The sequence below is a fragment of the Chrysemys picta genome, chromosome 7 (assembly GCF_011386835.1).
Source record: "Chrysemys picta bellii isolate R12L10 chromosome 7, ASM1138683v2, whole genome shotgun sequence".
Taxonomy (NCBI): Eukaryota; Metazoa; Chordata; order Testudines; family Emydidae; genus Chrysemys; species Chrysemys picta.
The window spans coordinates 41130581-41155120 of NC_088797.1; the positions used below are offsets into that span (position 1 = coordinate 41130581).

At 36.5% G+C, this 24540-nt stretch overlaps 1 protein-coding gene and 1 long non-coding RNA gene across 33 annotated transcripts in view; one reads left to right on the plus strand and one right to left on the minus strand.

The window, feature by feature from the left end:
- Window positions 1-24378, plus strand: part of LOC135972625 (uncharacterized) — a 65042-nt gene extending 40664 nt beyond the window's left edge. For both annotated transcript variants that reach the window (XR_010589103.1, XR_010589102.1), the window contains 3 exons: window positions 14378-14466; window positions 20366-20541; window positions 23291-24378. This is a non-coding gene — a long non-coding RNA (uncharacterized LOC135972625). The remainder of the gene's footprint in view (window positions 1-14377; window positions 14467-20365; window positions 20542-23290) is intronic.
- Window positions 2814-24540, minus strand: part of ATP2B2 (ATPase plasma membrane Ca2+ transporting 2) — a 754329-nt gene continuing 732602 nt past the window's right edge. For 30 of the 31 annotated variants that reach the window (XM_065551218.1, XM_065551250.1, XM_065551243.1 and 27 more), the window contains one exon: window positions 2814-3187. In XM_065551218.1, the coding sequence (XP_065407290.1) occupies window positions 2876-3187 (312 nt within the window). In that variant the 3' untranslated portion in view covers window positions 2814-2875. Of the gene's footprint in view, window positions 3188-17165; window positions 17338-24540 lie in introns of all 31 variants that reach the window. The other variant, XM_065551251.1, reaches the window with a different exon arrangement.

The window sequence follows — 24540 nt, forward strand, 5'->3', positions numbered from 1 at the left end:
TAAGTACAGTATGTAGAGAGCAAGCATTTATATATTGCAGTGAATTTTAACAAACTGATCATTTTGGTTTTTTGATCCATTGTTCCCATCACAGCGAGGTCAAGCAATAAAAGAAATGAATTGTGATGCATGACTTGTAGTTGAAAGGTCATAACTATTCTAATTTTTTTTAAAAAAGTCTATCATTTATCATATACATAAAGCACAGTCTCTGCTCACAGAAGCCCAAGTTTTCTATGCATCTCAATTTATATATGTTTTTACTATATATACACACAGAGAATGTTGTGTTCATTTATTTTTAAACAGTTTTTCAAGTCTGCAAATGGTACCCTATAGGTATTCTGAACGGGTTCTACTAGAGGAAAATTAAATCAAATGAAACAAAGAAAGAATCTGACGAAAAAGATAGCTTGAAAATAAAAGGCAAATCATCATTGTTAAGTTATTGAAAATTACGTTCCAGTACTGACAGATTTTGTAGCTGCTCAAGTCCAATGCAATGACAGAGGCTCTTCCCTATAAATAGAATGGATAACTTTTTTTTTCTGAACATGGTATCCCAAATAGGCCATAGAAACCCAATACATGTTATACAAAGGTCAGTCCCTGTATTTACAATCCAAGGAACAATGCTACTAAGTTTCAATCACTTTGCTACTAAGAATTAGTTAAATTCAATTATGTTTTCATGCCAGCTTCTACTGTTAAGAAATGGGTAACGGTATCTGTTGAAAACAGTTCTGTAAGCCTTGAAAGATCTGCTGTTCAGTGAAAAGTTTGAATCAGACAGTGAGCTAGGAGTCTGAGCCAAAAAACATTCAAGCTTCTGCACAAAAGTCCGGAAGCTGGCAATTCAAGCTGATTAGAGTTTTACCTGGCTGAATAGTCCTGATGCACCCTGAAAACTCTTTTAGTCATTTCAATCTGCAGTTTGGCCATGAGTCTAATATTGTTTGGAGAGTTCTCTGGCTCGTAATAGTTCTTGTGACTGCAGAGATGCACCGCTTTCTTAGTCAACTTTAAAACAACACACAATACAACAACAAATCAATTTATCAAGCTAGTTTGAAAGTGTTTTTCTGGCATAATTGATCATGTTATTCAAAATGTCTTTTGCACTGTACAAGATTATGGAAAAGATCATATGCTTGCTGAAAAGTCTTGAAGCAAACTTTGTATTAAATACAAAATTATTTATGAAAAATCTGTGACCCACAAAGTGCTTAGCATTCAAGTGGTTGACATAGCGATTATATAAGCTCATAAATTTAAGTTACCAGGGCTATTACCATCTTGAAAAATATTTCTCACCCATGATACTGCAGGTTTTCAAAATGGCTTCCCTTGTCGAAAGCTCAATACATAGGTAAAACAACATTGTTAATTAGCTACAGTATATTTTGTGACTACAGGAAGACAAGCTTGATAAAAAAAATCACACAAAGCACATTTCAATATACACTTCATAAAATTTCATTCAGATCTAGATAGTGCAGAAAATGATTATCTTTTTCTTTTAAAAAGTCAAAGCAATAAACCATAGTGATTTTCCATCCAAAATGCCAACAGCCCATATTCTTGTAATTAATAAGGAAATGAATGTCTAAATTACTAACGGAAAAGAATCAACACAATATATCACAATATTTCAACACTAGTTTGATCTCCATACACAAAGCCAAATATAACTTATCTTTGAATTGTTATTCATAAACTAAACTGAGTTTCATATAACAACTTTTTTTAAAAAATACTTTGAAGAAGCCATTGCAATACACTGAAACAATGAAATGGCCTCCATCGAGTGTTGCACCAAAACAAGTTCAAGCAATTTATTTAAAAAAAAAAAAAGAGGAAAGAAAACCTGATCATTTCAACTTTGTATTTGAAACAAAGGAAGCCTGTTCACTGCCCTGTATATAGGATAACAATGCTACATCCAATGTGTTATATTTTGGCTTCTTTTGTTATTTGCTAGCAGTATCTACATTATTTAACCAAAAAACAAAAAAAAAAAAAACAAAAAAAAAAGGCAGGCAAAATCAGAACACGGTTGTAATAAAACATCCAAGGTGCAATATTACAGAAGTTTTCAAAGAGCTGAGCAATTTTTATACTACTTCGGCAGGAAGTGCTTTCTTAATTCTACAAATAGTTAAGGATATTATCTACAGGTTTGTAAACAAATTACATTCTTTTTTTTTTTAGGACATAAATAAGTTAAAATAGTCAGAGCAATTTGAGCAGAAACAAGGCAACATGCCAACAAAGAAACTTTATATATAACTAAATATATAGATAGATATATACATATATATGTATATCATTAATTATATATACATATAAGTATATACATCTCTATATATAATCTCATAATTGTTTAAGTTTCTCTGTCCAACTGGTGCAAATCTACTGTGCAAGTTAAGCTTTGCAACTTCAAAAACGTTATTTAAATTAATCTATACAACTGAATCCATGCCACACAAGCATTTCAAAAAACTCACAGACCAGTGAATTGGATAAATAGCCTCAGAAAAAAGTCCTCTGCATTTACTGCTTAAAAAAAAAAGAGAGAGAGAGAGACAGCGTGCGTGAGAGAAAGCGGGGTGGGGGCTGGAAGTGCACAGTACATTCATGCAGGAGGGTTCTTTGTTTTTGTTTTTCTGCAAGGGAGCAAAAAGGGGTATGTAAATCAGCCATTCATTCTTTCCCCCAAACCACTGTGATCAGTAATTCATTCACTTGTCACAAAGTGAATAAGAGTTCAAACAGCTTCTCAGCCAGCACAGTTTTTTATATATCTATCTATATATATATATATATACTTCTGTTGCTGTTTTTATTTATATATTTTTTTGCAGTGAACTTTCAGCTAAAGTGATGTCTCCAGGCTATGTATTGGGCTTCCTGGACTAGAAGAGGTAGCTGATTTACTTGTGTCAGTTGTAAGATTTATTCCACTGTCGATAGCACTGTTGTTCTTGTTCAGCGAAGACGGTGGGCTAGAGTTTAGCTTGAGAGCAGGGTCTTCTTCTAGGTCTGTGTCATCAATGAGTGGGATGTGGGGTTGGGAATCTTCTATCCTAAATTCAGGATGAGTCATAAAGTTGTGAATGGAGGTTCTAGATTCTGGTTTTTCTAACCCTTCATAGAGAGAGCTACGGAATGCCTTCACGACGCGGATCTGAGGGGAAAAAGAGGAAAGAGATGTCAGAGGTAACAACCTTTAGAGTACAGTGCTAGAGAATACTTTTTGAAAAATGTAGCATATGGTTAGGGCAGTGCAGGCAGCCGAAGTCCATAGTCTCTGGATGTTATATGCATAAACGAGTGGCTCAGTTTTGTGCATTTAGAGTGTCTGTACGAACTGCAATATTAAAACAAATTGAGTTTAAAGCCATCAAGGAACTGATGGGAAGCACTGGTTAAAGAAAGTGAACGTCCACTCATGTGGTACATCCCTAGTAAAAGACAAGCCATGTTAATTTTAATGCAAATGTAGAACCATGCATGTTGATAGTTTTGCAGTGAGTAAGTAGAAAGGCTTTTTTTTTTTAAAAAAAAAGTCTCATTTGTATAGTAAAAAAACATATAACATATCACACTTCACAAACGGGAAAGCACAAAACACAGACACAGTCGGATAGGTACGTATGAGACACACACACATACACACACACACAAAGAGGAGCCAAATGTACAAACAGAAAAAACGATGTTTTCAAAGCAAAATCGAAATGAAGGCAGCCAGGAGCACAAAAAGCCAAGCAGACAAAATACTAGGCAAAACCATGCTACCACAGAAGGGGAAGTCACAGTTACCACATGAACACAGATAACTGGCACACAACAACTACACTTGGAAGCCTGGATAATGTGAACATAGAATTGTTGACCCAACTTTTATTTTTCCTTCATGCATATGTGAAGTAAACACTCGAGTATAGACCCACTGTTTTAGCCGTTTAATTTTTTATTAATATACAAAGATCTTCTATAAAATAATGTATTGATTGTTGGGTTGCATAGAACAGCAAGTTCTTTCTTTTTCTGTGTCTCAGTTGCAAAACCCTTCAAAAGCTTAAATTCTGAAAGCTGTACATTTTATGCCAAGTCTTTAAATTATGTCCGCTTATTATGCTAAGATGACTATTATTTTTAGCCTCCTATCAGTAAGAAGACAGGTGAAAGAAAGCTACTAACATCAGCAACTAGGCTTTCATAGTAGCAGTTCTGCCAGTAGGAACTGATAGGAGCAAAAGGAGAGAGCATTGCTGGGGGTGGGGGGGAAGGGCAGTCAGTGTTCTGTGTTTGGGGTGGGGAAGAGGAGGAAGCTAGCTATAGCCTGTTGACCAATTCATTGGGTCAGAAAAGAAGTGAAGGATTGCACTATGTGCTATTAGTGAGCAAACATAACTTTTTTGAGGGGAAAAGTCAAAGGAAAAAACAGAATGGCAAAACTATGAACTGTTGGCAATGTTTTATGACTAAGTATGAGTTCTATTTTTTCACTCATCCCTTAATTTATGAGTGAATTTTTAGTGTTTATTAGAGAGAGAGACCAATGGCACAAGCAGAAAAGGTGTGAGCAGGCATTGTGAAAGCTTCTCCACACAAGTTTGAAATGTACTGGGTGATACACATGCATATTACTGCCCTATGTTTGATTACCCATTAGTAGCTGGTCTACAAAGTAGTTATAGATAAACTTTAGAGTTTCTCTTCTAGCTGGCAGAGGCCTGTGTCTTGAAAGTGGAATGGTTCAATCAACATGCTAGTGTGGTTTAGCTGGTAGTATCTATCTATGTTCTTATACTATCAACCACCAGAGAGCCTGTCTGAGTTTCAAAGCTCCAGCCAGTGGCTTATGAATGTGTGGCAGTACTGGAGAAAGACTGGACAGATTTAGAGGCTGATTTGGATTTGCTTTCTACTATCTTTTTTCCTTGCTTATGTCCTCCAAAATGATCATTTATGACGTATCTAAACTCTTATCAATAGCATGGGGTGATGGACACCCGCAAGTAGATAGCCCTGTCAGTCGGTCCACACATCACTCCCTGCTTAGCCAAATACACATGGTAACAGCAGGGAAACAAGCACAAAATAGAATGTTAATGTGATCATCTCCTCACCTTGGCTATGTGTTTTAGAAGGGAGGGAAATAGACTGGCAGAGTAGCACAGAAGAACCTGAGCAGTTCTGCGGTGCAGGAAGAGCCAGCCCTCCAAGAGGCTGTCAGGGTGCAGGAGAAAAGCAGAGCTTCAGGAGGAAGTGTGGCTAACTTGGTCTCTATGTAGGATATTACAACCTCATTATATCTGCCTAACATACAATACCTAGAATTTGACCTGTACAGTCCCTGATATTAGAGACATTGGCTTTATTTGAGCAGAATCCACTTGAATTGTGTCATGGTACATGATGGATTTATAATGTGCACAAATGGAGACTAGGCTAAGAAACACATTTGCATTCATAACTTAAGATAGGATTTGAACTACATTTCCAGAGCAGAAAAGCTGATATGCTAGTTCCCTGAGTTATCTCAGCCTTTCTACTCTTTTCTAAAGTGCAAAGCTGAATGCAAAACCACCACAGACTAACAATAATTAACAACATATTTCTTATGGAGAACTATAAAATGGGAGTCTGGTAAAAATCTTACATTTTTAAGCATGCCTACTGTATACTGAGTTCATGAGGTAATATTTACTTTCAAAAATGCTGTTTATCATTTCTTTCATATTTTCTTGATAAGATACTCTAGCTGAATAAAAAATAATCTTTTTATCACTTAGTTATGGCAGCTTTCCCACCTTATATATTGGTGTGAAAAATTCACTTTCATTTTCTTGAACACAGTTCATTCTAATCTAGTAGATTTAACTTCTAGTCTGTCAAGTGGCTTTCTTTTAAATGTGAATTAAATTTTTATGTAAACAAAAGTAATCCAAGATTATGCTTGAATTGACCCAGCAACCTTTAATCAGGCAAAGGCTTTATTACAGTCTCAGTAATCTGTACTCAAGTCTTTACAGGTTAGCAAAGAAGGAACAGATTTTCAAATTACCAAACTCATATTAAGGTCTTTAACTAGGCAAAACTCCTGCTATGGTCAGTGGGAGTTCTGCCTAAGTAAGGACTGCAGGATTGGCCCAAACAGAATACAGTGTGTGTAGACAAAATTATTGAGCTGTTTTAAATTGGAGAGGGTCCAGAGAAGAGCCACAAGAATGATTAAAGGATTAGAAAACATGGTTTACAGTGATAGACTCCCAAAGTTCAATCTATTTAGTTTAACAAAGAGAAGGTTAAGGGGTGACTTGATTACAGTCTGTAGGTACATATGGGGGGAACAAATATTTAATAACGGGCTCATCAGTCTAGCAGAGAAAGGTATAGCACGGGGGTCGGCAACCTTTCAGAAGTGGTGTGCCGAGTCTTCATTTATTCAGTCTGATTTAAGGTTTCTCGTGCCAGTAATACATTTTATCGTTTTTAGAAGGTCTCTTTCTATAAGTGTATAATATATAACTAAACTATTGTTGCATGTAAAGTAAATAAGGTTTTTAAAATGTTTAAGAAGCCAGGACCCGGGCAACGTGAGCGCCACTGAAAATCGGCACACGTGCCATAGGTTGCCTACCCCTGGTATAGCGTGATCCAATGGCTGGAAGCTGAAGCTAGACACATTTAGACTGGAAATAAGATGTACATTTTTAACAGTCAGAGTAATTAACCATTGGAACAATTTGCCAAGCGTCGTGATGGATTCTTCATCACTGTCAATTTTAAAAATCAAGATTGGATATGTTCTAGGAACTATTTGAGGAAGTTCTATGGCTTGTTATACATGAGGTCAGACTGGATGTTCATAATGGTCCCTTCTGGCCTTGGAATCTGTGAAACAGAATGTGTCCAATCCGCATTCCATACCAAGACTTTGATCTCAATGGGTGTTTTGCCTGAGTGTGAGAACTGTAGGATTAAATGTAGTATTTGAAAATCACCACCTCTTTTACTGCCTGTCAAGACCCAAGTTTGGAGTTCAGTGCTAACCCAGCTATGATTAATCTAACACTCACAGTATTTCTGGAATGCAGTTCCCTGCTCGACTTCAGGTAGTAACATGATCAACAGCAGCAGAAGAAACACAAAACACTGAACTTGGGTCTTGGCATATTTTTGTAACTCAGATATTTGAGTGAAACCCATCAAAGAGGTGTTGAGGCACAAATACAAAATAATTTTCTGATAAACATTCCACATGTGCCAATAATATACACATTTTAAAAATACTGTTCTCTTCTGAAAGTGACTTGGCATCTTGTGGTTCTGTATGTGTCTCCCAATGACTTCTCATTTACAGGATTACTTTTACTTAGTTTAGAAGTAGATTTTTTTTTCTGATTGCAGCCCTGCAGATTCAGCCTGGGATCTGAAAAGCAACATTTGTTCTTTCTGGCATGTGCCTCATAACCAGTAAAATATTCTGCAGTAGAAATGTAATTCAAAATCCTGTTAGTACATTGGAGGCACAATAGAACCCAGCTAATTATCCCAGAGCTCTGCTGACTCTGGTGCTAGCAAGAGAAAAAATATTTTTAATATCGAAGTCATTGAAAACAAATCTGAATACACACAGGGGGTGGGTCTGCTGAGTTCATAGGCGCCATTTTAATTGCACTTCCATTTAAACTAGCACTAAGCTAATTAAAAATGTTTTGTTTACAATTATATGGTCCCAATTCAACAAAACTCTTAAGCATGTGCTTAACTTTAAAAATTTGAGTATTCCTATCAGAGTAATGCTTAAAGATAGGCACATGTCTAAGTGCTTTGCTGAATCAGAGCCCCTGTGTAAATATCGTCGTCTATAATTCTATAACATTTTATTCTTTGAAGTTTAGCATTACACTACAGAGCTCTATACAAGCTTGCTTTCGTTGTGCAATGTGTGAAAGCTTGTGACATCTGCTGTGGATATCTTGGTATGTTATGAACTACGTAGAATTCATGTCATGATTTTTTTTTTATGATGCCGACAATGCCAAGGGAAGACAAACAATGAGATACAGCCCTCTTCTCTCACAGTAATGGAGACAACAGAAAAAATGAACTGCTTTTAACAGAAGACTGTGGGGACAACACTTCTTGACATTTTGACATAGCTATAAGTTTCCACTTCTTTCTTCTCTGTAGCTGTAATAAAAAAAAGCTCTTCAGTTTCATCCCACCCTGAAAGTTAGACTTAAAATATTGCATCAGGCAAGAAAAATAAAAGGTATACAATTTTTAAATACTTCAGATTTTTTCCTCAGAAGAAGAAAAAGATTAAATAGTGGAAATATCACCCCTACGTACAACAGTCTAAAGGTGAAATACATAGGACCTGTTTTAAGATCAACAGGTATAGTACGGTTGGTAGCGCATGGGCTTATACTCGAATGTTTACCCAGCTTCAGATAAGCCAAGTATCTTGAGTTTGGTTCACATTCATTTCAGGCTCAAGGTTAAAGACTCACAACCTCTTTTTATTTCACTCTCTCCTGCTGAACCCTTTTGTCCAGTGATCTCTAGCCCTCTGGGAAAACAAACACATTTAATATTCAGACAGTAGAGAGTAGGATACTGCAAAAGCAAATAAATTCAATTCTACTAAAAGGTCAGTAAGGTGATTAGTATAAAAATGTAAACAAGAGGTCAATTTTGCAAAGAGATGCCAACTCTTAGGTGTACCTGGCAATGTCAAGAATCTGGTTGTGCAAAAGTTACAGTGATGGTGTTTGGTGAAGTACTGTAGCTGGTGTGAAGCTTTGAAACAGAACAGGAATCATGTATGGGACCTTTTGTGTGTGTTCTCTTGTGGTTTTTTGCATTTTTAGGTGAGCAAAATCAAAAAGTCCATAAACTGGGATGATGTATGTACTGAAGTCACCTTGTAAATGCTCTGAATAACATGTTCTGTATTGCAAGCTGTTGAGATTGTGAAAATTAGAAGCTACATGAAAATGCAGTAACTTTTAGGTGGCAATTTTTATGTATTTATTTTTTACTTTTTAAAGCATCAAATGAATACAAAGGCTATGGGGTCCAGCACCCTCTTTCTGCATGCACACACAGTAACTTCAAGTAGAGCTCTTAGAAGTCACATGTGTAGCAGCAAGGTGAGAACAGAACAATGGGTGTACTATTATATAAACACAGAGAGGGCCTGATTCTGATCACACTGTTGTTACTCTACTGATGTTAATGGTGTGAGACCTGAACCATGCCCAGGGTATCTACTCTGTACAGCATCTCATCTTTAACATATCACACAGTTGTCAATACAGCCCTAACATTTTGAAACTTTTGTAGCAGATACAAACAGGGTTTATATTACGGCTGTCAAACGACCAAAAAAATAATTACAATTAATCACAAGATTTAAAATAGTTGCAATTAATTGCAGTTTTAATCACATTGTTAAACAATAATAAAATACCAATTGAAATTTATTATAAATATTTTTGGATGTTTTTCTACATTTTCAAATATATTGATTTCAATTACAATATAGAATACAAAGTGCACAGTGCTCACTTCATATTATTATTTTTGATTATAAATATTAGCACTGTAAAAAAGAAAAGAAATAGTATTTTTCAATTCACCTCATACAAGTAGTGCAATCTCTATCAAGAAAGTGCAACCTAAAAATATAGATTTTTTTTTACATAACCACTCAAAACCAAAACAATGTAAAACTTTAGAGCCTACAAGTCAAAGCATGAAGGGACATACGAATGTTTAGAACATCTGACACGTAAATACCTTTCAACGCCGGCTACAACATGCCCTGCGAACACCTGTTTTCAGGTGACATTGTAAATAAGAAGCAAGCAGCATTATCTTCCATAAATATAAACAAACTTGTTTGCCTTAGTGATTGGCTGAACAAGAAGTAGGACTGAGTGGACTTGTCTGAATACAGGTGTATTATTATACATTTAAATTGATATTCTATTACTGTTTAAACTCGATTAATCACGACTATTTTTATCTAGTTAATTTGTTTTGCATTAATTGCATGCATTAACTGTAATTTAATTGACAGCCCTAGTTTATATATTAGTAATTTACCATTTTAAGAAACTTTCTACATTATGGGCGCAAACCTACGAAGTTGACTTCAGTGGAACTACTGTATCTAGATAAGTTGAGCAGGATTTGGCTGTATATTTAGTTTTTCAATCTAAATAGTTTCACTGTAGGGGAACCACAGAGGGCCAGCATCTGATCTCAGGTAAACACGTGTAAATCTGCAGTAACTTTGTTGGAGTCAATAGAGTACCCCCTCGTCTTATAGCAGTGCGACTGGGATCAAACCTGGCATCATCTTTTCCAATAACTAGTTTTTCAAAGGTAAGAAGAATGCATGTAAAGTCAATAAAGTCACAAGAAATACCTTACACAGGGTGGATTCTAGAATTCTGCAACATTTACAGACAAGCTTTGAGATTTTAATTCATTTTAAAATCTAATTCTGCTTATTCTGTAAATCATGTTTGCTTTACTCATCTGAATAGCCTTTATATAATTAGCCTTGTAGAAATCAAAGGGACTACTTGTCTAAGGCTGGCAATCTCATTGAACTCGTGAGTTAAATAAGCAGGACTTGGTCCATTATCTGAATATGATTTGATACTGATGGCTAATCTCTGCTTTGACATTTAATTTAAGTTAGAAGGTCTTGATGGGGAGATTCTATTTTTAGAATATTTTATATTAGATATAAAATGCACCCACATGTGCACACTTCTCTGGCTGCACAGTGTGTGTAATTATAGAAAGCTATACGTGCCTGGAACAGGTAAGAACAAAGCTGGAAAATGTTAATCACTCCAAACAGGACAGAAGGCCAGATTACATAACTGGTACAGGAGCCATTCTTTATACTACAGATGAAAAATGGCTACTGTAGACTAAAATTAATTTTGTGTCAGAGAAAGAAGACTATTTTTAGCACCAAATGCTGGATGAAAATTTTAAAAAAATTAATTAAAATTTTAGAGTCCACTATAGGTAAGTTTCCATTATAACCCCTAATATAGTTTGCATATACTCATAACTCTCTAGAACATTCACCTTTTGGGTCAAAAATGTTGCATGCCTGGTGTATATGCCTGTAGATAATTTTTTTCTGACAAATCTGATCAAAATCTCAGCCATCTTGGAATTATGGGGAAATGACAATTTCCCTCTCTCCCCCGTCAGAATAAAGAAATCTAAGCTCACTTTTGAATAGGACTGCCACAAAGAACAGCTGAAGGTTGAACCTTGGTATGTACTTGGTCTTAAATTGAAGGCTATTGGCCATTAATTTTCTTTTTGAAAATGTAAAAAACTCCAAAAGATAGAAGTGTATCTTCAATCACTTATGAGCACATTCAGTGGCCACCTTTTAAGATTGTAATCAGAAGCTAAATGGTTCTGGTTTGTGATCTCATTGTGGATTTTCCCTATCTGACCTTTACAGTTGATAAAGGCCAGTTGTACACTCCAAAGTTTTGCCATCGCAGCTGTGTCAGTCCAGGGTGTGAAGAGGTATGATCTCTGACCAGCATAGCTATGCTGGCAAAAGCCCCTAATATAGATGCATTTATATTGCAAAACTGTAGTTTTGCTAGTATAGCTTATTTTGGTTGGCTGGGTCTGAAATAAGTAATGCCATCAAAGCACAGTTTTGCCAGTGTAAGCTGTGTCCACGATAGGAACACTACGCTGATAGAGTATACAGGTGTAGCTCCACCGGCAAAGTGCTCCTACAGTATATCTGGCCTCAAATGAGGCTGTTGCTCGCATAATTCACATTAGAAATAGTGAAAATATTTCAGTGAAATCTACACAGAAAATTATCCAAAACTTCTAAACAAAAATAGCCCTAACATAAACCCCCCCCCCCCCCCCCCAAAAAAAACCTCCTGCAAGTACAGAACCTTCTGCAGATTGCCTGAGCATAGGGTTTTTCAGCAATTTTGCTGCCTTTTAAAGTATTTTGCAAGTTCTAAACTTTCATTTAAAAAAATGTTGTTACCTACAGTCATCATGAACAGATAACCTGTCTCCATTCAGACAGCAACTTTATGTATCTCCTGCCTTATATACACGTTTTTATTTTCTAGAGGTTTTTTTACGTTGGGCTGGGTGGGGTGTGTGTTAATTATGTCTTAAAGGGAAACTGTCAGCTTAGAAATCACACTTCTGTCAGAAGATTTATCTAATGATATGAGTAATATACAAGTACTATAATTGAAAGAGATGAGAAAAAAACAGCTTGATTAATTTGTGTACAGTTAGATACACTCTTTCCCTCTACAGTTATTCCCTGCTTTGCCTGGTCCAGGTAAAATGGGGCTTTTCCTGCACTGATATGGACCTATATGGTTCCTTCTCTCTTCTGGTCACCAGGGGAGGGGGTGCGGAGGAATGGGCCAGCATCACCGCACTGATCTGGTCTGCAGCTTCAGGAGAAAGTCACTCTCTGGCCCTTAAAGGGACACACCTTTTCCAACCAGCAAGACAACAGCCCCCACCACTTCATGTGCGGTCATTGTCTGCAGTCAATCACATGTATTTAAAGTGCTTTGCTGCCTCAGGGCTTTATTCAATTCACTCTTTTGTTTTCCCAAAGTAACAGGGAGTAAGAAAATTAAAAAGTGTTACTGTAAAACCATCCAAATTGGCAAGGAAAGAGTGGTACCTGAACTTAATGTAAGTTCTTAAAATTGACTAGATTTCCAATTGATAGTATGTCATATATTACTATTCATAGTATATAATCTATACTATAAAAATGCATATAAAGCTTGGAACATGGCCAAGTTAATGTTGCATATAGAACCATAGCTTGTACATTTCTTTCCTATTTGCAATTTCAAATATGTAAACATTGTGATGCATTTAAATAGCTGTTTGTGGGTTTTCGGGGTGTCTGTATGTGTTTGTTTTTGCACTGTTATATAAAAGAAAAGGCTTTATCTCCAGTTTAGATTCAGGTTGGTTGGAGTATGTCCCCAAGCTAGATTATTGTCTCAAGCTAAGATCAAGAGAGGTAAACCCTGGTACTACGGGCCGTCTCTCAATTAATACTAAAACATGGTGACAACTAAACAGTATCAGCATAATTTGACATCTTGAGAACCAAAATAAAGTATTTTTCCTATAAGATTACTTTTAATGAACGTACTTTATAACAACTGAAATATTCTTATGTTCCCACATCTATGAGAGGTTGAAAACCCACAGGCTTTGACTTGGCAATGCATCTCACAAAGTACTCTGGGTGTGGCAATATCTGTTTGATCTGAGGTAATATAAGTAATTATATGTCATCAATGAAATAATACATAGCTAAAACAGAAAAAAATTCTCTATGTATTAGAGCATCACTAATAGCATGCTCTGTATGTGGACTCATTTCCATGTGTTTTCTTTCTAGTATAACCCCACTGTGTATTTTAGAGTACGCAAGCTATTGTATACCACCATTTGGGCATTTTTAATTTGCACAGTCAATTCTGATTGGCTCTTACATTACAGACTTCAAGCTATGCATATATAAAATTGGATAAATAATTTCCCCTCCCATCTATGTAGTCTAATATATTGGCCATTATTGGCCACTATTTGGAAACTAGGGATGCTACTAATCCTATAGTTGTGCAGTGAGGATTAACAATTAGTTGTTCAGAGCTTTAATGAGTAAAGCACTGTACAAGTGCTTAGTAGTATTAGATCTGCCATATGGTCCCTGATATAACCTATATCATCATGCTTAAATTTTCAAAGTTTTTAGATTTCTAAATTTTGGAGACCCTAAAGTGATATCTATAAAGGATCTGATTTCCAGCGAGTGCTTTAAGGCATCTCATGTTGGTCACCCAAAATCACCAGTAACATTTTAAAATGTAGACCTAAATGCCATGATAAATTGAGCTGCATTAATGGATGGACGGTCCTCCCACTGCTACAACTTCAATACATTTATGTTAAACAGGTGGTTTTTACACTCCCAGGGAACTTAACATGTGTCATCCTTACTGAATGTCACAGAAAACATTCTCAAAGAGATTCCCAGAAATTAAAAAAATTGGAAGTTCATCTAAAAATAAACAAAATACCCCCAATACAAAAGTAAGTACTGGGTATTAAGCCTCTCTCAGACTCAGTTATGCCTTTTATAAAGCTATAGCTACAGAACACCCTTAAACATTCCAGTGTTCTAGATGGTTAAAATATGTTACTTCTCAGAGACTGAGGTACCATTTATCCCACCAAAGGAAGAAAGGATTAATTGTTTAATTATTTATCTTTTAATTTACCCTAGGTAGTCAGCGTGATGGAGGGCAGTCCTGGAACATCGCACTAAGAACCAAGAGATTGGGGGCTTACAAGGAAAAGCAAACAAAACATAGGGTATGTGCTGTGGGAGATACACCTTCCTGCTGAACATTCGCTTTATTCTCTTTGATTTGTTATGCTTTTTTTATTATTATTATTAATTTCATTGAGCCTGAATTGGAGAGGGCTTCTGCAAGGGGGGGTCAGGGGCTTCACAAGTGCATCAAAAAGTGATCTGGCTTCATGAAGCAAAAATAGTTTTATTCAGTTGCTGAAACTAGCTAATGATCCTGAATATATAAAGCTTTTCATAACCAATACCTAACCAGAGTGCTTCACAAGCAGCACCATCTATTATGACTAAAATATTATTTTAAAAAGCTAATATAAACAGATACCCTAATTAACTAATAATGCCTTAGCAGTCTACACAAACTACTACCTAAAGACCAGACTCTAGTTGCTCTCTGACATGCAGGTGCACATCCACAGTTACCTTGAAATATCAGCCACTCTGTGTTATTTTTTCAAATGAATACAAAGCTAGCTTCATGGCCCTGGAGGCCATCATACTCTATTTATCCACAGAATGGGTACAATTCAGATAATGACAATCTAAGCTTCTCCATGCTGCCCTGGCAAGGTGCCTCAAACATGCCCTGATGAGACCTATCTGTAGGTGCAAAGGGTGTGTGTGAGAATTTAGACTCCCTGCCATTCAACCTTTAGTCTCTCTGCTGAGATTGCCAAGAGGAGGGAGGATGAGGATGAATTGCCAATGCTGATTTTATTGGATCGATTGTTTGAGACCACTGACTATAAGGTGCTGTTGAAACATTTGTGACCCACAGCAGGATAGCTTTATAGTAGCTCTTCTTCTATTTGCCTGAAAGGACCTAGAGGGCTATCATGGGAAATTGTTCATCAGATGAGACGGTTCTTGTATTCTGTTCCCCATCCTGTTCTACCTAGATACGTGTTGGTTAGGGAGGTTAGTAACTAGACCCTGGATGAGGCACCTTCAGTGTGTTGGCAATATTCAGCTCTATGTCTCCATCTCTACGGCTGATGCAGTGGAACAGATGAGCATCTGTTTGAATAGAGCTAGCGGACTAAAGCTCAATGAAGATGAGACATTGGGGTGGGGGAAGCAACTGCAGAAATTGACAAAAGTACATCTGCACCCAAGTAAGCGTGCTGCCATTTGTGACACAAATTGGAAATGTAGGAGGCAGGGCCGGTTCCAGCGTTTTTGCCCCCCAAGTGGCGGGGAAAAAAAAAATCTATGATCAGCGGCAGCTCTACTGCCGCCGCTTCATTATTCGGCGGCAATTCGGCAGCGGGTCCTTCCCTCCAAGAGAGACTGTGGGACTTGCCGCCGAAGAGCCGGACATGCTGCCCCTTGCCATTGGCCACTCCAAGCACCAGGAGCTGGCCCTGGTAGGAGGTAGTTTACCCCGAAATCAGCTACTGCATACAAGGGTAGCAGTCTCAGCCAACAACACTCCTTTTTATCTGTGTGTTGTGAGGCAACTATTCCTTTTGGACACAGATCTTACTGCACGTCTCCATGCCCCTGTCATTTCAAGATTAGGCAACTAATCCACTCTCTGTCTTGAGACCACTCAGAAATTGAAGCTGGTGTAGAATGTGGCTGCCTATTTATTGAGAGCACATACAAGCTTGCTCTGGAATCTTCATGGGTTACATTGAGCTTCTGGGTGAAATCAAGTTGCTAGTTTTGATCTTTCAAAGCCTTAAATGCTTACCTAAGATTGGATCACTCCTATATTACTACAGATGAGATCACCAGAGGCACTCAAGTTTGAACCCTTCTATAAATAAGGGGGAAAGGTGTTTTGTTGTTTTTTTCTTGTGGGGGCTCATGGCTTTGGAATTTACTTCCCTCTTTGATCTGCCAGCATGTAGATTTATTAAATAGTCAGACATGCTGCTAGGCCCAACTTTTCTCTCAGGCATTCAGGAAGAAGACTGACAAAGGGGAATTTTTAAAATATTTCTTTGGAGGTTTATTTTCTATTCAGAACACTGCAGGAATGGCACTTTAAGGCAGGATGAGATTAATTTTAAGCACTGTAAGGGCAACCAGACTACGTGATGGGTGCCTATTGCATGTGGTTGTAAATATAACAAAAAAACAGAGTGACAGTGCCAGCTTGTAAGGGTGGGGTTTGATTCACGTGGAAAGCTGCTCTTCACTAAGAAATGAACTAAGAACGTAACTGAATTAATTTGTAAAATAAGCATTGATGCGCACCTGAATTGCTGACAATAGAATCATTCCCTAAATATTTAAATATTATTTTTAATGCTTGCTACAATATAAAATGTAGCTTAACACACTTTCTCTTTAAGCAAAAGAGCTGTAATCACGTTTGTTAACATGAGGCAACAACAGAGTGATTTTAAGGAAATCTTTTGTAATACAAATAAATACATCAAACATGATGAGGAAATATGTTAGAGAAAAAATTCAATGTTAGAGAAATCTATGTTACTGCATAGTGGGTGACCAGAAACTGGTATCCTACTGATCTGAATAAGGACCTGTAATAAAAAGGTCAAAGAAGTGTATCTACAATATACAAAGTAATTCAGCTTTAAAGGTGTATTAGTGGTGGAGTTATGTGTGGGTTTTTGCTTTGTTTTGCATAAGTTGATAAGTGGGAAAAGGGCAATATAGATAAGTCCTGAATGACTAGTAGGTGAGTTGGCATCTCTGTAGATCTGATGCATTAAGAAGACACACTCACGCCCAGCCGCAGCAGCAGATGTGCTGGTAGGAGAGGAAAGAGCATTGGATAACGATACGTGACTAGGGCTAGAAATATTGGTTACATCCTGGTTCTGGCTTGTGACGGAGGACTGTCTCCTTAGAGCCCCCTGAAAGGAAGTGCCACTCTTGAAAGTATTGACTACTTCGATCTGCAACGGAGGAAAGAATGAGACAAGTTGCTTAAGGAATGGACACAGTTGCACAACTGACAGGAATAATAATTAAAAAAATACTCAACCATGCATGCAGTTTTACTTCAGTTGAATGAATCAAAGTCATGAGTGTTCCTTTTAACAAGTGGAAATAAATATGGCCAAATTCTTTCCTGGGGTAAATTGAAGCACCTCCATGGAGGTCAGGGAAGCTGCACCAGTTTACACTAACGCAGGATTTGGACCATAATTTTTGAAATTTAAACCATCCTACATATATGTGCACTCCAGTTGACATACTCGGATGACGTTGGTCGATAACACTTAGTCCTGCCTTGAATGAAGGAGGCTGGATTAGATGACCTCTCAAGGTCCCTTCCAGTCCTACTATTCTATAATAATAATCTACATCTTTTCTACTGAGAATAAATATTACTTGATTACTGCCATCTAGATTTTCGTCCAGAGGGGAAACAAAATTCAGTAACCCAACTCTCTAGTAATAAAGAAATATTAAAAACTATTCAAAATAATTGGATTTGCTTTTTCAATTTAGAAGTTTCAAGGTTGCTAACATAGTAGCTCCATATAACTACAAGATGCTTTATTTATTCTGAATTGCATTATTATTAATGAAAAATCATTAAAATTAGGCACAATGATCAAGAATGATTGTATTTTGTAATTGCTGATTAGAAAATAATTCTCTGAAGCAGAATGTTTTTATTTTTGATGCAGAGCAGATAGGAATTACTCAAAAAATAAAGTTAAGCTACTTTTGAACTACTAATTACTTGTATTTCACATTGCAATGTTGTATTTTAAATTACCGGGAAATATAGACATGTTCCCATATGCGCTGCAATGCTGCCTGTCAATATTACACATTGTACGCTTTATGAATACTCTTATTGTTGGCCTCAGAGGACAAGCTGATGAAATGTTTAACATTTTATACAGTTGAATTTTCCTTTTCCCTCATGTTTTATATTAGAATACAACTGCTTTTACATGTGAAATCTGGTGACAAATACAGTCTTGTACTTTGCAAGCATTTGTGTCATTAATATAGAGAAGTTTGCAGCAAGGAACTTCCTAATTAGTTTAACCTACAAAAGAGTGAGCTCTGAGTTTAGAGGGTCTAATCTCCCTCTGACAGCTGATGATAATGAAGGATGAATATTAGAGACAAAGCCCTTTTAGGAATAATGCACCAAATTCTCCTTTCAGTTACACCAGTATAACCACAATGCAATGGGGTATACACTGGTATACATGAAAAGAGAATTCATCCCATCACTTCTTTAAAGATGCTGTCATCCCTAGTTTTATATTCCTGAGTTTCCAATTTCCAGGGACTCCCAAAGCTAGAGTCATGACAGCTGCTCCTACACACACATTGGCATGTGTCAACCAGTTTTCAGAAAAAAGTATCGTTGTTTTAAATCTCATTTTAACATGCAGCATTTTCTTTTTGCCATTTGCTGATAAAATATCTACAAGATCATTTTAACCAGAATTAACTCAGTCTGATGTTCTTCTTCCTGTCCAGAGAGAACTCCATGATTTAAGTAAATCAATAATACCATTGTAAAAACAGTTTTAAACAATTATAAACAAAAAAACTATTGTATTTTTTTCAAACCCAAAGAACAAACCCATTTTCCCTCCAAAGAACAAAAAATATCATTGACACTGGAATCCTAATTTCTTGCCTGGCCTATGTAGGCCACACAATGAAGGGTATCATTATTCTAGCTTAGTAATACAAGTTGCTAGTAGTAATGTCACCATTTGAAAACACATTGTCATAAAAGTGGACCTAAAATTGTAAAGAAAGCCCTGACATATCACACCAATGAATATAACCATGCCTCCTCAGCTACAATACGTTTCAGATTCCTCATCATTTAAAGAGTGAGGATGGAACTTCAAAACAGTACATCCAAAACTAAACAGCAAGCCTTTTCTTTTTAATTGGAGAGAGCTAGATTAATCAGCTAGGATGGTAATGGTGCATCTTTACTGATTAGATATCTGCTATGAATCTAGATGCAAGGCCTCATTGTTTTTCAGAGTCAGACGTATTAAAATGAAATACCAATTTTAGAAATAGCTTCATCCTCTTCAGCTCGCTTACGGAGATAGTTGTTTGTTTATGGTTTCCAATGTCACTTTTTACAAGTGGTTTTGAGACGGGCATTCCATATATAAACATACAGATTTTATGTAATACAGAGAAATAAAGGTTTTTGGTGGAATATCATTGTGTTATAAGTGCAGCACAATATGCATTTCCATATGCAAATAACAAACAGTTATGTTTTCCCATATGAATCTGTGTAATAGAGTTACCCAGGTGTTAGCCTGGAATTAAAATGTATAAACTTTCTATTAGCTCTTAAAAACTCTGTATATTAAGCAAACACAAATCAAGGCATTTTGCTGTGCATATTTTCTTCTGCAGGCAGATTCTGGATTGTAAACCTGATACAAATAGCAAAGTTATAGAATAGGGTATCAGGTGAACCAGTGAGTGGAGAATGGTTATGAGTGAGTCATTAGCTACAGTACATATTGGCATCTGAAAACCAATCTATGGCTCAAAACAACATTAATCACACATTAAGGAACACTGAATTACTTACCTGAAATGTTCATTCTCCAAAGGCAGAATTAAATACAGATCCTGGCTTTCCATGTTGTGACCCAGGGTCATGGAGCACTCTCCAAAAGAGACAATTCAAAAGGTTTTTAAGACTCCCTACTGACAGCACAAAGTGTATGCCATTGGGGAAGATATCAATGGTAAATTCTAAACCTTCAGATGCCAGTTTCTTTAAACATGCCTGCAATGAGCCTACATAATAAGCCGAAAAGAAGATCTCCAGTATAAGCACAGGTGGAAAGATGAGGGCAGATCTGTATTTAATATTGTCTCCAGAGAACAAGAATTACAGGTATGTAATTTGCTCTTTCTCCTAAGGAAAGTAACTAAATACAGATCTTTTTGTGGAATCTACAGACAGGAACATCTAACAGATGACTACCCCTGCAGAATTCCAAAGGCTGACATATGTGGTCATGTCCTGCCTGAAGTCAATAAGGACTACATGAAATGCAAAACAGGGAGGAATTTGGTCCAGAATGCTTATGGCAAAAAGAGGAAACAACCAAGAATGGAGAGTTACTGTTAAAAAAGTGAGTATGTTTCTATCAAGATGCAAAATACTCGACATTGTTAGAGCAAATGAAACCACTAAAAAACAGAAAGGTAAGCGTAAGTCACGTCACGTTTGTATTGTCTTATTTTGTATCCATTCAGTGTTCTCTTTTTAAAACCAAATTCACAGGAGTTGTCTTTGTGAGCTGCACACAATTAATAAAAATATTAAAAAAGCAGGTTGAAAGACTTCCACTCTGGAATAGCCCTCACAGGACTGATAAGCCAAGCTTTTGTGTTCTTATATTTACAATGGAGTACCTTTTCAGCATGGGAATTTAAGCTGGGATGCTGTCATGAATGTTAATAGGTCTCAGGTAGCTGCATCTCTCTGCCAATCAGTGCTTATGGAATTTTGCATAAGAAAAGAACATTTTGGCCTTTATTTAGTTACTTTAAGATAATTTCTCTGAGCCTTGCTACCATCTCTCTTACACAAAAGAATTCCCAGTAGCCTTCCAGAGAGCTAAATAAATAACGAGGACAGTATTTATATTGTACCTCATTCCTAGAGATGTCGACTGTCCAAATGTCAAAAAAAAAAAAAAAAGTCAGCTAGGTAATCTAAAAGCTTTATTCTGCCTTGAATAAGAACAATCCTGTAGGTTCTACTCAAGTTAGGACCTTGTACATTTTTGAATTTCTAGTTTATGTTTGGTATAAAATGCTCTGATGGAATGATGTAAGATGAGATGGGCAAACTTATTTTGCTTAAATTTCAAAACCACTTGGAAAGTTTGACTTTCATGCTACTGGATTTGCATTGGCCCTAGGAGAAACTGAAAAAAAAAAACAGAAAGTATGAGAATAAGTCTAATGAAAAATGCTGTATACATCCCTTATTCAGATCTGTAATAGCATCTACTTGTTCCAAAACAAGCTTTTTTAGGGGTGGGTTGAACTCTTCTATCCTTAATGTATAGCACAGGCTCCCCTCGAACTAGAAAAATGTGGATTTTTTAAATGTTTTTAGTTATTTATAAGCTTTCCTGTGGCAATCACCATATCATATGAGCATTTTAAACTTGGTTGACATTTATTCGCAAAATGCCCTTGTTTGGTAGGAAGTATTACTGTATCGCCCCTAGAAAAATTAAACATTGACTTGACTTATGAGCCAGGAAAAAATGGTACAGACTCCCAGCTTTGGGAACCTGAAAAATAGTTTTAGAGGTTTGGAAAACCTCAGAATCCACAATTTTTGTCCATCCTTAAGTGTGAGAGAACTACAGAAGAACTTTCTCATAAATTATGCTTTAATTATATTTTTTATCTGACTTGACCTGGATTTTCTACCCTGCAATTTGTCTGAAGACAGACTATTTTAGCTTTTAGGTGGTCATTAAGGCTGCTGCTGCTGTCTGATCAATCCTGTCTTAACTCCATCAGTTCGTCAGAATTGAGATTTCCTGCATTCACGTGAATTGTAAAAGACACTGCAAAAATATTGCTGAATTATAGATATAGGTGAAAAACCTGTTTTTATGGAAGTTCATAATACTGCCTTTTCTTTATGAAATCTTATGTAGCTACAGTGGGTCACTTATGAGAGCTTATATGGTATTCATTTTATGATTTAACTACCCCATTGGGAGAATATATCCATTCACAGATAAGTATTCCCATACAAAGGCTAAAAAGCTTAGTGAACGTAAGTAGTGAAGACAAGGTCAAGTGCACATAGCCAGACTCCTTAACTTAGATTCTTCCTTTCTTTTAAAACACATTATTTGAGATCTTTGCAAGTATGAACTAGAGATGCCCCTGACTTTTCGGTATGAGGAAGCAACAATAAAATTGTTTCCCTTTTGCCCAGGTTTGAATGCTCTATTTTCAGAGAAAGAAATATCTTAGCACTGATGTCTCTAACATGAGTTTGGATGAATATTCTTTGGAGCGATGCAACTAAGTCGTCTGCCAGTTATCTGGAAAAAAAAATTGGATTCATTGGGAACCTTCTTGGGACTTATAAAATTTTGTTTGTGCATGTGATGTGATTACCTGTCCAGTAACGACTGGACAGAAAATAACCAAAAATGTATTTCACATTGAACACAGAACAAGTGTCAGATGGTGGAAAGTAGCCTGATCCAGATTTGAATCAGCATTCTAGTGGTGAAAGATTCTACATCCATTCCCAATCTCATTGCCATCCTCTTTATATATAAAAGGAGTAGATGCTCTACCTTCTTCTTCTGCATCTCCAGAAGTGCATTAGACATCGGAGGATTCCTGCAAATCCTCCAGCTCCACAAGGATGCTAGAGACATCCTCATCTTCTTCCATCAACTCTTCTTTAGATGGCTTCCTGGGAAATGCAGTACAAGCGTATGAATTCATTTGGATGGGGCACAAAAACTTGGTGCATCAAAATGCACCAAATTCAAGGTAACAGAGGCCAACAATGGGTCTTGCACTAATTTGACCTGCATAGTGAAATGAGAAATTCTTCAAGGGACATCTTGTGATTGCATTTTGAGCCCTTTTTTTTAATGTGTTGGCCCATTTCCTTTCTCCAATATCATTCCACAGATATCAAATAAACGTAAAATCAGAGTCACTGAACAAACAAAATAAGGGGGAGGGGAAAAAATCACAAAAACCTACTGGTAGGAAAGGAAACAATATATCCTACCAAAGAGAGTTCTACAACTAAAAGTAGAAAAGATACTAAGTAGATGGGGGTTAGCAAGAAAACACAATTAATGTTTATTTTGTTTTAAATAGGGAACAAGAAGAATAATTTATCCATGGATTATGAAGGCAAAGATATATAGAACTACAAGATACCTCTCAAACTAGAAGGGGAACTGAAAGGGTGTAATTCGCTTTTTGTTGTTGTTTAAACTCACCACAACCAGAAAGACATCCTGACAGAAATGCCAACAGACAACACTCCTCCTACAGCCACCAGGAAGAAAATAATGCACGTTTAGAGAATAACTCTTGCAATCTATAGACCTCACCTGGGCACACGTTTGTCACTCTTATCTGGAGGGTCCTTGTAACAGTTTGGATTTTCTCTCTTGATGAGTGCTCCTGAGTCAAGGTACTCTGGACACAGAATCCCAAGGCTGGGGATCTGCATTTAATTACTTACCTTGGGAGCTTTGGGATTTAACCTGATCCTTAATCTCTGAAGCAGCAATTGCCACCTTTATTTTTCTGTTTTCCCACAACAGCAACACAATAGTGTCACTGCAGAGACCTGCACCAGATATTACTCCTTGCACCTACTAATTCCCTTCTTCCTAAAAATATAACCATTTAGCTTTCTTCAGAAAGGTTTGTTAATGTTTAAAATGGAAAAAGGGGAAAGCACTGTCTTAACATAAAGCAAATATCTACATTTCAAAAAGCTCAACAAAAGCATCTCAGATGAAAATTCCATTTAAGATCCCTTAAACTAGAAATAAGTGTTCTTAATTATCTGCATATTTTCCTTTAAAGCCCTGTATAAACTGACCAATCTGATACAATGGGGAATCACATACTTGTCTTTTCAAAGCTGCTCTCTGTTGTTGTTGAGACTATGTCAACATGCTATTTTGTTGCAATGAAAATGGCCATGTATGTTGCTAAGAACAAAATATGGATCCTGCCTTAAGACAAATGTTATTTGCTTATGGTCATGTTATTTAGTAAATTGGTCTACTTTGCATATTTAGGGTGTCCGGATACATATAAAACTTAATTTCCTCTATGCACAGAAGTAATTTCCATATATATTTCTGCATATTTAGTGAAACATTTCTAAAATATGTAAATGATATATTAAAGTTCATAAATAACAGTAAATAAATACATCTCAACTTTTTGATGGATGTTTTAACTTCTTGTTACTTAAAATAAATACAAGATTACATTTTTCGTGAGTGACAGGCAAAGCTGTACATTCCAATTCAGCTAAAAATACATGTCTGAATGTTCTGCTGCAAAAAAAAAGATTTTAAGGTTTTTGCTGAACAGAAAGGGGA